The sequence below is a fragment of the Sciurus vulgaris genome (genome assembly GCF_902686455.1).
Source record: "Sciurus vulgaris genome assembly, chromosome: 11".
Lineage (NCBI taxonomy): Eukaryota > Metazoa > Chordata > Mammalia > Rodentia > Sciuridae > Sciurus > Sciurus vulgaris.
The window spans coordinates 70,560,267-70,573,106 of NC_136472.1; the positions used below are offsets into that span (position 1 = coordinate 70,560,267).

Below are 12,840 nucleotides of genomic sequence, written 5' to 3' on the forward strand. Positions count from 1 at the left end.
TTGCCTATGCTCAAGCCATTCTCTCCCCTGGGGATCTCTCTCCCTCTCAGCTCCACCTACAGGAACACTGTCCTTCTAGACTCCCACTCCCCATGGGGCATGTCCCTGATCAATATCCCTCACAAAAGGGCTCCCACCCCCACCCCACTTACTCATCTGTTCTCTACCATGTGTTCTGGGAAGCTCTGCACACAGTGGGCATTCAATGAGTGAGTGTGGAATGAAAATACATTGGACCTAGAAAGGACTTCTGGATGCCAGGATATCGGACTATCTGGGAAGAGGACCAGCAAGGGACAGTGCTAGGTGCTTCACACATCAGCTCATTTAATCCTTCCAAGAACCCACTAGGAGACAGCCACTATTAATACCTCCCAAGTACACACAGGGATCAGAGCCCTCAGTAGCTCCCATGAAGCCGCTCAGCTTGTGAATGGGAGTGTTGGCATCCACACAAATGCTTTAGTGAGATAGCAAGCCGCGGGCAGGGGGTGCAGCCCCAGATCAACTCTAATCTGGACCCAAAGGGAAGGGGAGTGGGAGGTTGGGCTCAGCTCTTCCCCTCCCCTGTCCTACCCATTTCCTGTGAGCCAAAGGGGTCTCCTGAGGGCTCCTTAGGCTCTGAGGGTAGACACTTTGCAGAGCAGAAAAGTTGAGCTGGAAGGAGGAAGAGGCAGACCTCAAGACTGCCTCCCTCCCTCCCTCTCAGCCTCCTCTCCACCCACAAAGCCCTCATTACCCAGCCTGAATGTCCAAGACCTTCTCTTCCAGGACTCCCTGTGGCCCCCTGGCGTTATGCCTGGACATGGGTTGGCCCTCAAAGCCCTGTCCTCCTCTCTCAACATCAACCACCAGGAATACCCATCCCAAGAGTTGCTCCCACCTCTAGCTCTGGATTCCTCACCCACCCCTCTCCCCAAACAACCTGGAACAAGTGTACAAACCACCCAGGGTCCCAAGAAGCTCCCTTTTTAGGAATTCTTGTGACAGGATCGGCAGAGCCCCCTGCTCTAATCCACCCCCTAACACTGCTGTCACAGGCACTTGCCATTAGGGTTGAGGCCCTGAAGGCTCCCTGTTGCACCGCTCAGATCCCCGTCCTTTGGGAGCCACACAGGGCCATTCCTGAAAGGGGAAAATAGTGCTGGAATCAGGAATGGAGCCAAGAGAGACTCCTCCAAAGTAGAACGGTGGAGGTCCTTAGGCCTGATTCAAGAGCTGTGTGGCCTCCAGATAGTTGCCTCCCTTCTCTGGGCCCAAATTCCTCCTTGGCCCAGGGGAGATTGAGCACACGGCAGCAGCACAGGCTCACATAGGTGCTTGGTGGCAGGGCTGCTCCCTTCTCTTAGAGCCCCGGGGTTCCAAGGCACATTCGTTACTGTGCTACCATCCAGAATATCACCAGCCTGGAGTCAAAGGCAGAGCTGGGTCCTACTCCACGCCCAGCAGAGCAAAACCTCAGCCTATTCAGACAGGGATGAGCAATCCATGGCTGCCCCCTGGTGGTCCTGGGAGGCTCCTGCGCCAGCTCCTGAGCCAGAGCAGTATCAGCTAACAGGAGGCAACTCCAGTTTCACCCACTCTATGGGATTCCATGGGCACCCAGGCCTCCCAACTGAGTAGGATTACAAGAGTCAGAGGTCATGTGGCCCATTCTTGACCAGCTCTGCCCAGACCTACTGGCTGAGCCTGGGAGGTCAGCAGATCTGTTCACTGATAATGAGGCTCTAGGAGAGGTAGGAATGTGGTGTCTGGCACCTTCCCAGAGAGTCCCAAATCTGTCTCTGAACAGCTTATCATCTCCCCTGCTGGTTAAGGCCTTGTCTGCTTGAGGAGATGGCCAGGCAGTGCCCAGCAAAGCAGCTCCCAGGAGCAAGGTGAGCCCTAGTTCTGGAGGAGTGTGCTCAGGGGCCCTCCTTCTGAGTTCACTAAAACTTTTGTGAATCCATGGCCTTGTGCCTCCTTCCCTGAGTCACTTACATGCATACTTGGGCCCTGGCTCAGACTGCAGCAGTGGCAGGAGCTCAGGTCGATTGCTATCCAGCCTGACATTATTCAAGATCCCCCAGGCTGGCTGCACAGTGGGACAAGGGATGGCACAGAGCTGGGCCAGGGCTTGGCCGGGGGCAGGGAAGAGTGTCTAAATAGCACAGGGTCTGGAAACAACTGGATCAAGGCTCCCAGTTTCAGGGCATTAGGCACCTACCTCTGGGCTTCCAGACCAACTGTCCCCACCTATCCCAGGACACACAGTCCCCCCAACCAATCATAGGCCTCAGCAACTTAGGGTAAAATATACAGATATATATTTATATTATCAAAAAAAAAAAAAAAAAAAAAAACAAACCAAAGTGGGGAAGCCCAGACTGGAAGGGGGGCTAACGTCCCCCAAGTTCAGCTCTCGGCCATGTAGAAACTTCCCTAGGAGTTCCCTTCCTGCCCGGCTGAATGCTCCTCTAAAGTCCCCACTTCCTGTTGCTCTGGAGTTTGTGCAAGGGGGTAGGCTCCCTTAAAGCGGGGTCCCAGGGCCTCCAGTCTCTGAAAGGTTGGTGTCCCCCAGAGCTCCTGGTTCCACCATCTCTACAATTCCACAAACTCAGGGTGGGTGACATTGGGGGGGCGTAAGCTAGGCCAGGAAGGCTGAACTCCTGAAGAGCCAGGAGGATCCCTCCTTGGGCAGACCCTGAGGCCCCGCACCCCTGCCAGGAAGCCCCATGCTGTGGTCAGGATGTGGGATGTGGGGTATGGCTTCCTCAGGCGCCCCCTGCTGGCTCACACCAGGGCATGAGTGTGTCTGGACAGGAAGGCTTCCGGTAGTGGTCAAGGCAGCAGTCCCAGAGAAAAGGCTGGTTGAGTTCTCAGACATTGCGGAGGAGCTGTAGGGAGCACAGAAGCCCAGATTATGTAAGTGCTTTGTGATAGTCGAGGGGCGAGGCAGCTAGCAGTGGAGGGGTGGCCACAGAAGTTTCATCAGCTGGTATCCCCAGGGACAGGTAGTGGGGGCTTTTGAACCTACCAAGGTAGAGGGCAGGGACTGGAGGGTACTCAAAGAATGAAGAGGGGGGTGGAAGGCAGGCATCCAGCCAGTTCCCCAGCCCTCTGCCCACAGGGACAAAGAGTCACTCACAGAAAGGGGGTCTGCAGCGAAGGCTGCCACACTCCGGCGCATTTCATTTTCACTGCCACGCAAGGGGATGAGTGATATACTGCCCAGTCGGACCTCAGTGGCTGCCCGGGACACACGTGAGGGCTCTGAGGGCCACACCAGACCATCGTGCTGGGGAGCAGGGAAGAGGAGGGCTGCTGGGGTCTGGGCACGCCTCAGTTCACCCAGACACTGGGCTCCAGATCCATCCACACTTCCCAGAAAGCCTCCAGCTGTGATCTGAGGTGACACCCTCAGCTTTGATCCCAGCCGATATGAGAAGCAGCTGTTAGCAGAACAGGACCTTATCCCCAGCGAACAGCCAGATCCATTACTCAATGACTCCCATCTCCGGATCCACAAACCTCTCCAAGAATGCAGCACCGAGAAAATGTTTCTCCAAGAGAAACATGTTTGTGCCTCCTCAGCAGGAATCATACAGAATAGACCCTGCTTCCCTTTAAGCCTTGACTCTCAGGGAGCTCAAGACTAAAAAGAATGTAGGTAGAGGAAAGAACTCAGCCCAGGGCCCTGGTAGTTCTGTCTCCCCTTTCCCTAAACCATTCTGAGATCCCATGTGGAAATCCTTGTTCTAACTCATCTGTTTTATATCTGAGCAGCTTCTGTCCCTCTTGGCTCAGGGGTCATCACCACCCTGTTCCTATCTGGGCGGCGGCCAACTCTCTGGCCTCCTGGACCCTAGGCTGTGCTTCTGGTCCTTTTCCCCCACACATCCAGAATGAGTCCTCTCAGACTCAAACCTGCACACACCCCTCTCTCCTCTCTCCTCTCTCCTCTCTCTCTCTCTCTCTCTCTTCAAACTCTTCCACTACCTTCTGGGTCAAGTTTAGCATCCAGGTGTGGCCTTCAAGGCTCTTGGGAGCTTTTGCTCCTGACTCCCTTTCCAGAGCCAACTTCTGGCCCTCCTGGCTTCTCCCTTTATACCCCACTAAACAAACTGGACTGCTTCAAGTCTCCAGGCCTTTGCATACACTGTACCCTCTGCCTGGAAGCCATTCCTCGCCTGGTGAACCCTCCCCCATGCCCTCAGTTCCCTCTTCCTGCTGCAGTCCCCCTCCCACCTGAGGCCCACCAGGTTAGGTTCCGTGGGCTTCCTTCTCTCACTACACTGATCACATTAGAACATAACAGGTCACTTCTGGATCTGTTTTTCTTCCTACATGGGGCATGCCCCAAGGGCAGGGTCCAATGCATTATCCCTGGAAGGCCTGGCTCAGGGCTGAACTACACTAGACACTAGGAGGGGCTTACTGAACATACAGGTAAATGAATTACAAGCAATTAAAAATCTCCTTGAAGCAGTGGATGGCCTAAAAGAAACAAAGGCACCCTTCTCTACAGCAGAGCCTCCCCACACCCCTGCACCTGGTACCTGCACAAAAAAGAAGGTGGCAAACCACTCCCGGAGCTCCATCTGTGTGTCACAGCAGAGGTACCTGCAGGGAAGGCACATGTCTGGACACTGCAAAGGGCCTGGTTTGAAGGGGAGTTACCCAGCCTGTCTCCCCAGCCTAGGGTCTCCCAGCAAGTCACAGAGCTGGGCAGTAAAGGGGAGATCCAATTGAGAGACACACACTACCACCCTCCTCAGCCTGGGGTCTCAGGATGGGGCCCTTGCTCACCACTGCTGTTTCTCATGTTTCTCTGTCTCATGCACCACGGTGAACCCCCAGCTGCAGAGAAGGAGTGGAAGGAGTGGGGTCATTTGACAGCCTGCAGATTCCTCATGACTATAGCACACCTTGCCACTGCCTCTTTTTCTCTCAGCCCCCACTAACCATTAGGCCCTGGCTCTCCGATCTCCACCAGCGGCGTGTGCTGGGGTTATAGCTCAGGGGTAGAATACTTATTTACCTCAGGACCCTGGGTTCAAGCCCAGGCAATCAATCAATCAATCAATCAATCAATCAATCAATCAATCAATCAATAAATAAATAAATAAATAAAAATACTGAGTCCTGTTCCAGGCCTACCCTAGACCCAGAAAAGCCAGGCACAGCCAGCAGCTTAAGAGAAAGTCAGAGAACCAAGTCCGGTGACTACAACACTTAATAGTAAGAGTGGCATGCATCACTTTCCAATGGTTTAAAACACAGAATCACCCTTAGAAACAGGTGTACCATCAAGTTCCCTATTCCACAGTTAACAAAACCGAGGCAACAGAAAGGCCCCAAAGATAGTCAGAGACAGGATTTTAATCCAGGCCAGTGGTTCTCAAACATGAGCAAGCATCAGAGCTCCTAGGACAACTTGTTAATTAAAACTGAATGCTGCTAGGTGAGGGTGGCACACACCTAGAGTCCCAGACGATTGGGAGGCTGAGGCAGGAGGATCACAAGTTCAAAGCCAGCCTCAGCAACTTAGCAAAACTGTCTCAAAACATAACAAAACAAAAAACTAAAAGGGGCTGGGATGTAGCTCAGTTGTAGAGCACCCCTGGGTTCAATCCCAATCCCAGGGGTAGGGGGCGGCGAGAAGCCTGAGTGCTGGGCCCCACCCCTAGAATCCAGGACTTAGGAGGACCTGAGAATTTGTTTCTAAGGTATGTCCAGATGATACAGCTGGCCAAGGGAACCACAATTTCAGAACCACCACAATGACCCCGTCAAGTTCAAAGCCCCTCCTCATCGGTTCTGAGCCTTCACAGTCCTCTGCTTCAGGCTTGATTCCCTAGTTCCAGCTCACCAGGTGGGTGGCCGGAGTTTCTTCTTCACACCCAGGTAGACTTTAAGACTCTTGACAGCCATTCCTTCTCAGGCCGGTTGACTCTGGGGGGAGGAGAGGAGATGGGCACTTCAGTCAGAGCCAGAAGGCAGAGGGACAGTTCTTCAGCCTAGGCACCAACCTCCTCCCACTCCTCAACCCCCTCTGTACCCTAGCACAGGGCACCTCCTCCAGGGAGCCTTCCTGCCATAGCCCTCCCTGTTCACAATCCAGCCTAAGAGCCTGGCCTCTCCCCCTACAGCAGCATCAGACAGTCAACCCTCAGTCCCTGAGGCAGCCATCCCAGCTGGGACATCCAGGACAGTGAATCCCAGCCCTACCCTGCTGCCCTGCAAAGTGGAGAACTGACTGGTAGCATCGCCTGAATCAAATGGTGCAAGAGAGAGAACGCTGAGCACCATCCTCAGCGCCAAGCTAGAATAAGCAGGCATGATCTGAGCGCCTTAGCCAGCCATTTGTGTCTACATTAGTCTCAGTTATTCATTCCTCACCCCTCCCTGCCCCACAGAGGCTCCAGGGTTGACTGTGTGAACAGAAGGCTTGAGGATCAGCAGTTACTAGTCCTTCGGTTCCATGAGAAGAGCTCATGACTCAAGCCAAAGCAGAATGAATGTTCGGTAGACCAGAGGGAAAACTTCCCAATGGTCTAGGACAGGAAGCAAGAGACCAATGTACTGGGGAGGGACACCAGATCACTGACAGGCTCCTCTCTGGCCCCACCTCTGCATATGGGTCTGGGCTTAGAAGGAGCAGTATGGCTCAGAGGCAAAGGGATGAGAGCAATGACCCTCAAGGAAGAGGCTGGTTGGAGATCAAGCTAATGAGCCTTCCTCCTGCTCTGAGGTCCATCTGCTTGAAGCACCCCCATTCCAGCACCTGTGGAGCCAGCAGGGGCACCAGGATGGATGGCAGGGCAGGAGGATTCACTTACAACCAAAACTGGGGGTCCAATACTGAGCCACCCCCACTTTGTTCCCAACATTGCTCCCAGCCACCCCCAGGCATGGCTCCTCAGCAGACGCAAAGAAAAGACTAGGACAGGGCCAGGGGAGCTGCAAAGTCTCAGGAATTGGTGGACTCACAAAAAGGTGGGCTATCTAGGGACTAGAGACTTCTGTGCTGTCACAGGATATATGGTTTATGAGACTTGAGTGGGGACTTGCTAGGAACTCCTTAATGACCACAGGCCTACTAAGGAACCCCAAGTCTTATACAAGCAGCACCTGGCCTGATAATCACCATTTACTTACAGGGCCTGGAACAAACAGGTTAAACACATGGGAAGAGCAGGGCCGCAGGTAAGGAGAAAGCTGAGCACTAGGGAGGGAGGGGAAGCTGCTGATGTGGGAAAATGAGGTGTGGGAAGAAAATGGCAAGGATGAAAGGTGAACAGAGAGCAAAGGCCAGTGAGCTGAGGAAATCAGCCTGCAAACTGGGCAGCCACCTGGTAGTGGGTGGAAGCCCCAAGGCAGGCCACAATGGAGAGTAGGCTGCAGGCTGGCAAAACACAGGCTCTGGCGTGACAGAGGAATGCTGTGAGGACACAGGGCTGCAGGTAAGCAGGAATCGTGCTGAGTGGGAGGGGAAAGAATGAGGAGTAAGAAGAGAAGTCACAGGAGGAAGGTACAGGTCCACTGTGTGACAGTAATGACAGTCCCAGACACGCCAAGTATGCTAATCAGGCTGTGGCTCCCTGAAAATCTGAAAACAATCCTCAGGTCTGGGATCTGCGGGAGGTGTGGCTATATGTGGACCCTGGGAGCAGGCACAGCACCGGAAGGTTGAGGGGGTGTGGTGTCGGGGGGATCAGTCAATGCAATCTCGTTTTGAGAATAAATCCCACAAGAACTTCACTTCTAACACCTCATGTTTCTGGCACCTGAGGGACAAGGTCATTGGCAGAGAACAAAGTTCACCCTTGATGCCCAAAGACCTCTACTGGAACCAAGATCTTTCTATAATGTGCCTTTCCTGTGTCTCAGGGCACTTAACAATGGGAGACCCCAGGATGAGGCCTGGGTGTCCACTGAGCCTGACTCACCTGGGATGTCCTAATTTCAAATATTCTGTTGATCCATAAACCAATTAATACTAGAATTACCAACACTCCAGTGGCAAGTCACACCTCGCTCAGAGCTTCTGCCAGGCCAGATGTACTGGCTGTCACTGGGGTGAGGAGAACATCATTAAACAGCCCTCCCCACCATGTCCTTTAGTTCCTAAACTTTCAGGAATACAGACCATGAGTTCTGATAGCTCAGATCCCATTCTATCACCTAGAGGTGGCCAAGGGCAAGTCACTCAAAGTCAGTTTCTCACCTGTGAAGGCAGATAGTACCCCTCTCCCCACAGGACAGTAGTGTGAGTCACATGTCTCAAGATGTTTAAAGCATGATTCCTGGCTCAATAAACATCAATCTGTTCCCTTTTTCTAGCTCTCCTACCTTCTGCCTTCCATGTGAAGGGACTAGTAGCTGCCTTCCAGGTGCCTTAGACACTCTCCCTTCTTACTGCCCATATTGATGATTTTGTTCTGCTCCATGGTGTTAACTAAGCACCTCTAGAGAGAAGAGCCAGGGAGGGGACACCCCAAAACCATGGTGGACTGCATGGAAGGGTAGAAGTGAAGATGTGATCACAGAGGATGGCAAAGAGAAGAGGAGGCATTCTTCGGGAGGTCATGCTGTATTAATAAAGGTTTAATGCGCAAAGAGGAGGTGAGGGTCCTGCTCCATCATAGCAGTCAGGCTTGTCCAGGTGTCCTCATGAGATACAATGGGCAAGAAGAGGGTAAAGACACCAGTGGAGCAGCTGTGGGAGCTTCAGCTAGACCACTAGGCTTGGAATCATGCCTCTCCTGCCCATTTCTGCACAATGTCTGTGCTCTGTAGCTCCAGAGGCAAAGCTGGGACCCACAAGGGCATGATGGGAGGCAGATTCTCAGCTGAACCAGAGCACAGGCCTTCTCCTAGACGAGAAGAATCCCACTAAGGATAGGGAGGCCCAGGGGAGGAGTGAACGAGCTCTGTTTTTCCCTGGGGTGTGCCAAGGAAAGCTGAGTAACCAGCCAAAGGGGCTGCAGAGGACATTCCCACCACAGGGAGGGATGCCTACAAGCTTCTCTCATCACCCCCTGGTGTGTTAGGATCAGGAAGTGGCAAGGACATTCTGATAGCCCAGGGTTGGAAAGAGAGTGACTCCAAGGTGATGGGAGATGAGGAACAAAGCCCTGATTCAAGCTTTGGGGTCTCCATTACTGCTCTATAATTTCTACACTGAGTCCTATGGAAAATTCTAATAGAGCACCACACTGATAGGGGATGCTATCTTAGGGAAAGGATCCTCAGATGGGGTTATGGATGAGGACAGAACTTGGGCCATGGGTCCCAGGGTGGGGGGCCAGTGCACACTGGCAAGGGGCAAGGAACCATGCCCAAAGACAGCTGGGAGCCCTGTAGTTTCCCATGCTCGCCTGGCCCCCAGGTGGTGTAAGGAAGCTAACAGCACACAGCTACTCACGGTCTCAGGGGCCCCGCTCCACGGCCTCTGGCTCTGTTTGATAGAGGATCAAGGGTTATGAAAAAAGTTGTCCAAGGTCTAGAACCAGGACAGTGTGTGTACTGATGCACAGGGGCATGACATTTATGTACAGGAGTTGGGGGCTGCTTAGATACTGGCTGGTGTGGGACAACATCCGGCCATGTAGATGGATAGGGGTATGGAGAGTGGGCTGGAAGGCCTCTGACCTGGCAAGGCAGGCCCTAGACCTCAGCCTGAAATGTCAACAGTAGCACGTCCTGGAGTGCCTGTGACAGGCACAGGCCACAGGTGTGAAGCAGCGTGTGGTGTGTGATATGACAGCATCTAGATACCATGGCTTAGTGGGGTTACGCCAGTGGAGTGGCACCCCAGGGATAAGCAGGAATATCCCTGGGAGTCTATAGTTCTGTGCATCCAAGACTCCAAGGTAGGGAGACTGTCACTTGCAGACGGAGGGGAATGCTTGTGCATGGCTGTCTGAGCACACTCAGGATGCAGGTGCCCATCTCGGAGCAAGGACTCACAGTTCCACTTACCGGACCTCCTGTACAGCGCAGGCAGCTGCTATTGAGGATGAAGTAGCGATCGTGGAAACCACCTGATGGCAGCCCCAGACCCAGGAGGCTACGGTCCTCACGGAACTTCATCATGCCATGCTTGGTGTCACCCACACGGCTGGCTGGGAGAGGAGTGGAGTGGGCATGGGTTAGGACCAACCCACACCCTCAGGTCCACATGCTCCAGGGCCAGATCCTCTCAGGAAGGAACTGCTTCATTTCTAGCCTCCATAGGGTCACCAAAGTGGTGCTCTGCACCAGAGATGCTCCTCCCTGGTGCCACCAGGGTCCCTCCCACAGGCTCTGGGATAGGAGAACTCACCCAGCCTGCTCCACCCTGCCAGCCCCCCACCTACCCAGGTACAGGAGCATGGCCTCCATGGCCTGGTTGCTTCTTCACCACCAGGTTGGCTGTCTGTGCCCAGACTGTGCAGGATTGGAAGCACCTTTTCAGCAAAGGCAGGGGCCGTTCTGGGGAGAGAAGTCACACTCACTGTCACTGAGGACCACATGGCTGGATACCACCAAGAGCCAGCATGTGAGCACACATTATCGTCCACTTCCACTGTCCACAGCAAACCACCATCATGACCACCCCTCCCACAACCAAGCTTCCGGCTGGACACTCCTGACTGTGACCAAAACCAAGCCCATGGTCATCCCCCATGTGTCCAAGTCAGGGTAATCAGCAGCACTGCCACCAGCAAAACTGCTCAAACAAGAAACACCCCCCTGCCCTCCAGCCTCAGCATGGCACAAATGTGCTCTGTCCCCTCTCCACATTCCTCCTGTCCACATTACTGGCATCTTCTTGGTTAACACTAGGACCTCTGAAGTGGCCTCCTGCATGTGTTCTCACTTCCCTCGCCCCACCTCTTCCCCCAGTACCAAGCAGCAATCTTCTCAAAGCCCCAATCACTGACCCTCGAAGCCTTGCACGGTCGACCTGCAAGGTCGCCTCTGCCTCCATCTCCAGCCCCAGCCCCTGCTGTCTCCCCTCACTGCTCCAATTTCCTTGGAGGGGCTGGGCCTTGCCCAGGCAGGGCTTCTGCCTGTGCTGTTCCTGCTGTCTGGGAGCACTTTCCCTGACTTTCACCAAGTAACTTCCTCTTCCTCCACATCGAGCTTAAAGAATTCAAAGCCAGAGACCCTGACATAAGCTCTGGTGACACCCAGGGCCTTTCCTCTATACCAGTTAACATGACTTTCTGTTTTCTCAGCATGCTCACACGACTAACGGATAAATGTCTCCATCCATACCAGACCGACCCCCATGAGGGTAGGGATGGTAAGTCTGGTCCCTCAGCCCAGGATCCAGCACTCAACAAATAGCAGTGAAGCACATGGACCTCCACTGATGCAAGACCACCCTTGCTCAGCCCCTTGCACCGCCCAGGCCCTCCATGCCATCACACCACCCCCACCTACACCACCACCGCCACCCCACCCTGCTTGTGAAGTCACCACCACCCACCACTCCCCTCACCACCAAGACTGGTGTGGCCCCAAAATCCCGCTATCAAACTAGCATCGTCACTTCTGCAAGCAACACCACTCTGACACCTGAGAAAACATCGTCACAGCTGACACATCTACCCCCTTCACTATCAGCTTCCTACAGTTCTTCACCTCAACCCTTGCCAGCTCCCTGTCACCACCATCATAGAGACCACAGTCATCAGTGTGTGGTAGCAACAGGTGTCATCCACAACCCTTTTCACCACCAAAGTCGCTAGAGATAGGCTGCAGACCAGATGAGACAGGCCACACCTTGTGTCCCACCAGTCCTGGTGGCCACCTACCTGCCTCCTCCTTCTCATTGACCTCAAAGCAAGTCCAGTAGTCCTTCTCCCTGATACCCACATTCCGGCGGTCCAGGATCTCCAGGGTAAGCTCCTCAGCTGTCATGGATGCAGGAATCTGCAGTGACCAAGAAGATCAGCCGACCCTGGCCCCAATCCCTGCTGTTACCACCTTACTGTGTGATTCAGGGCCTAAACCACCCCTCTTAGGGTCTTCTGAGTCCTGGGATACAGAGGGGTGTCTCTGAGGGTCCTGATGAGCAGGGGAAAGACATACCCAGAACCCGTCAGAGTCAGTCTCAAACTGGGCTCTCCTTGGGATGGAAGCTGTGTTCCCTGATAATGTGGGTCAGCCCCTAGCCCAGCCTACCTCTACTGGCCCCTTGGCTCCTAGGGCCCCACCCCCCACCTTGACATGCTGCTCCGTTTCTGCCTTCTTTTCCTCCAGGTACACTGTGCAGATGAAGTCACCAGCATGCTGCAGGGAGACAGGGCTCAGATGCAGGTCTAGGGAACAGATGCAGGCAGCCAGCCTGAGACCCCACCCAGGCCCTGGCCTCCACCTGGGTCCCACTGGCAGTGCCAGCCACTCGCATCTTCACAATGGCAGTGACCTCCTCCCGCTGCTTCCTTAGCTCCTCCTCATCCACCTGGGAAGGGGAAAGGGAAAGGGAAAATGGTTACTGCCATCTGATAGGCTCAGCCCTCCACTGCCCCCTTCCCACTGGCTGGGGACGCACACTAAACACCACCACGTAGTGGCTAATAAGGTCTTCCACCACCCGGCCAGCCTTGTAGTCCTGCCCATCTGTCTGGAAGAGCGTGGGCCCAAACACAATAGCCAGGTTGTGTGTGTTCATCTGGTTCGTGTCTGAGAAGCACTGGACACTGGAGAGGGGAGGAGGAAGGCCATGTGTGAGGAGTCCAGCCGGGAACCTCCCTATCCCATCTTCTTAGTTCCTGACAGGTCCAAGACTGGCCATGAGGACCTTTCTGGTCAGAGTAGACCCCTAGTTAAGGGTGGAAGGGGACATGTCTTGGGTCCTGGAAG

General features: G+C 54.1%; 1 protein-coding gene across 1 annotated transcript in view; it reads right to left on the minus strand.

Annotated features, from left to right (window-relative positions):
- Positions 1-2,312: 2,312 nt before the first annotated feature.
- The window catches only part of ARAP1 (ArfGAP with RhoGAP domain, ankyrin repeat and PH domain 1), a 37,150-nt gene continuing 26,622 nt past the window's right edge, over positions 2,313-12,840 (minus strand). Inside the window, 17 exon segments of the mRNA XM_079103623.1 lie at positions 2,313-2,876; positions 3,128-3,277; positions 4,539-4,602; positions 4,789-4,839; positions 5,852-5,909; positions 5,912-5,930; positions 5,932-5,934; positions 9,410-9,442; positions 9,967-10,109; positions 10,344-10,377; positions 10,379-10,393; positions 10,395-10,447; positions 10,450-10,458; positions 11,790-11,907; positions 12,199-12,267; positions 12,353-12,439; positions 12,530-12,677. Coding sequence (XP_078959749.1) covers positions 2,859-2,876; positions 3,128-3,277; positions 4,539-4,602; positions 4,789-4,839; positions 5,852-5,909; positions 5,912-5,930; positions 5,932-5,934; positions 9,410-9,442; positions 9,967-10,109; positions 10,344-10,377; positions 10,379-10,393; positions 10,395-10,447; positions 10,450-10,458; positions 11,790-11,907; positions 12,199-12,267; positions 12,353-12,439; positions 12,530-12,677 — 1,072 coding nt within the window. The 3' untranslated portion in view covers positions 2,313-2,858.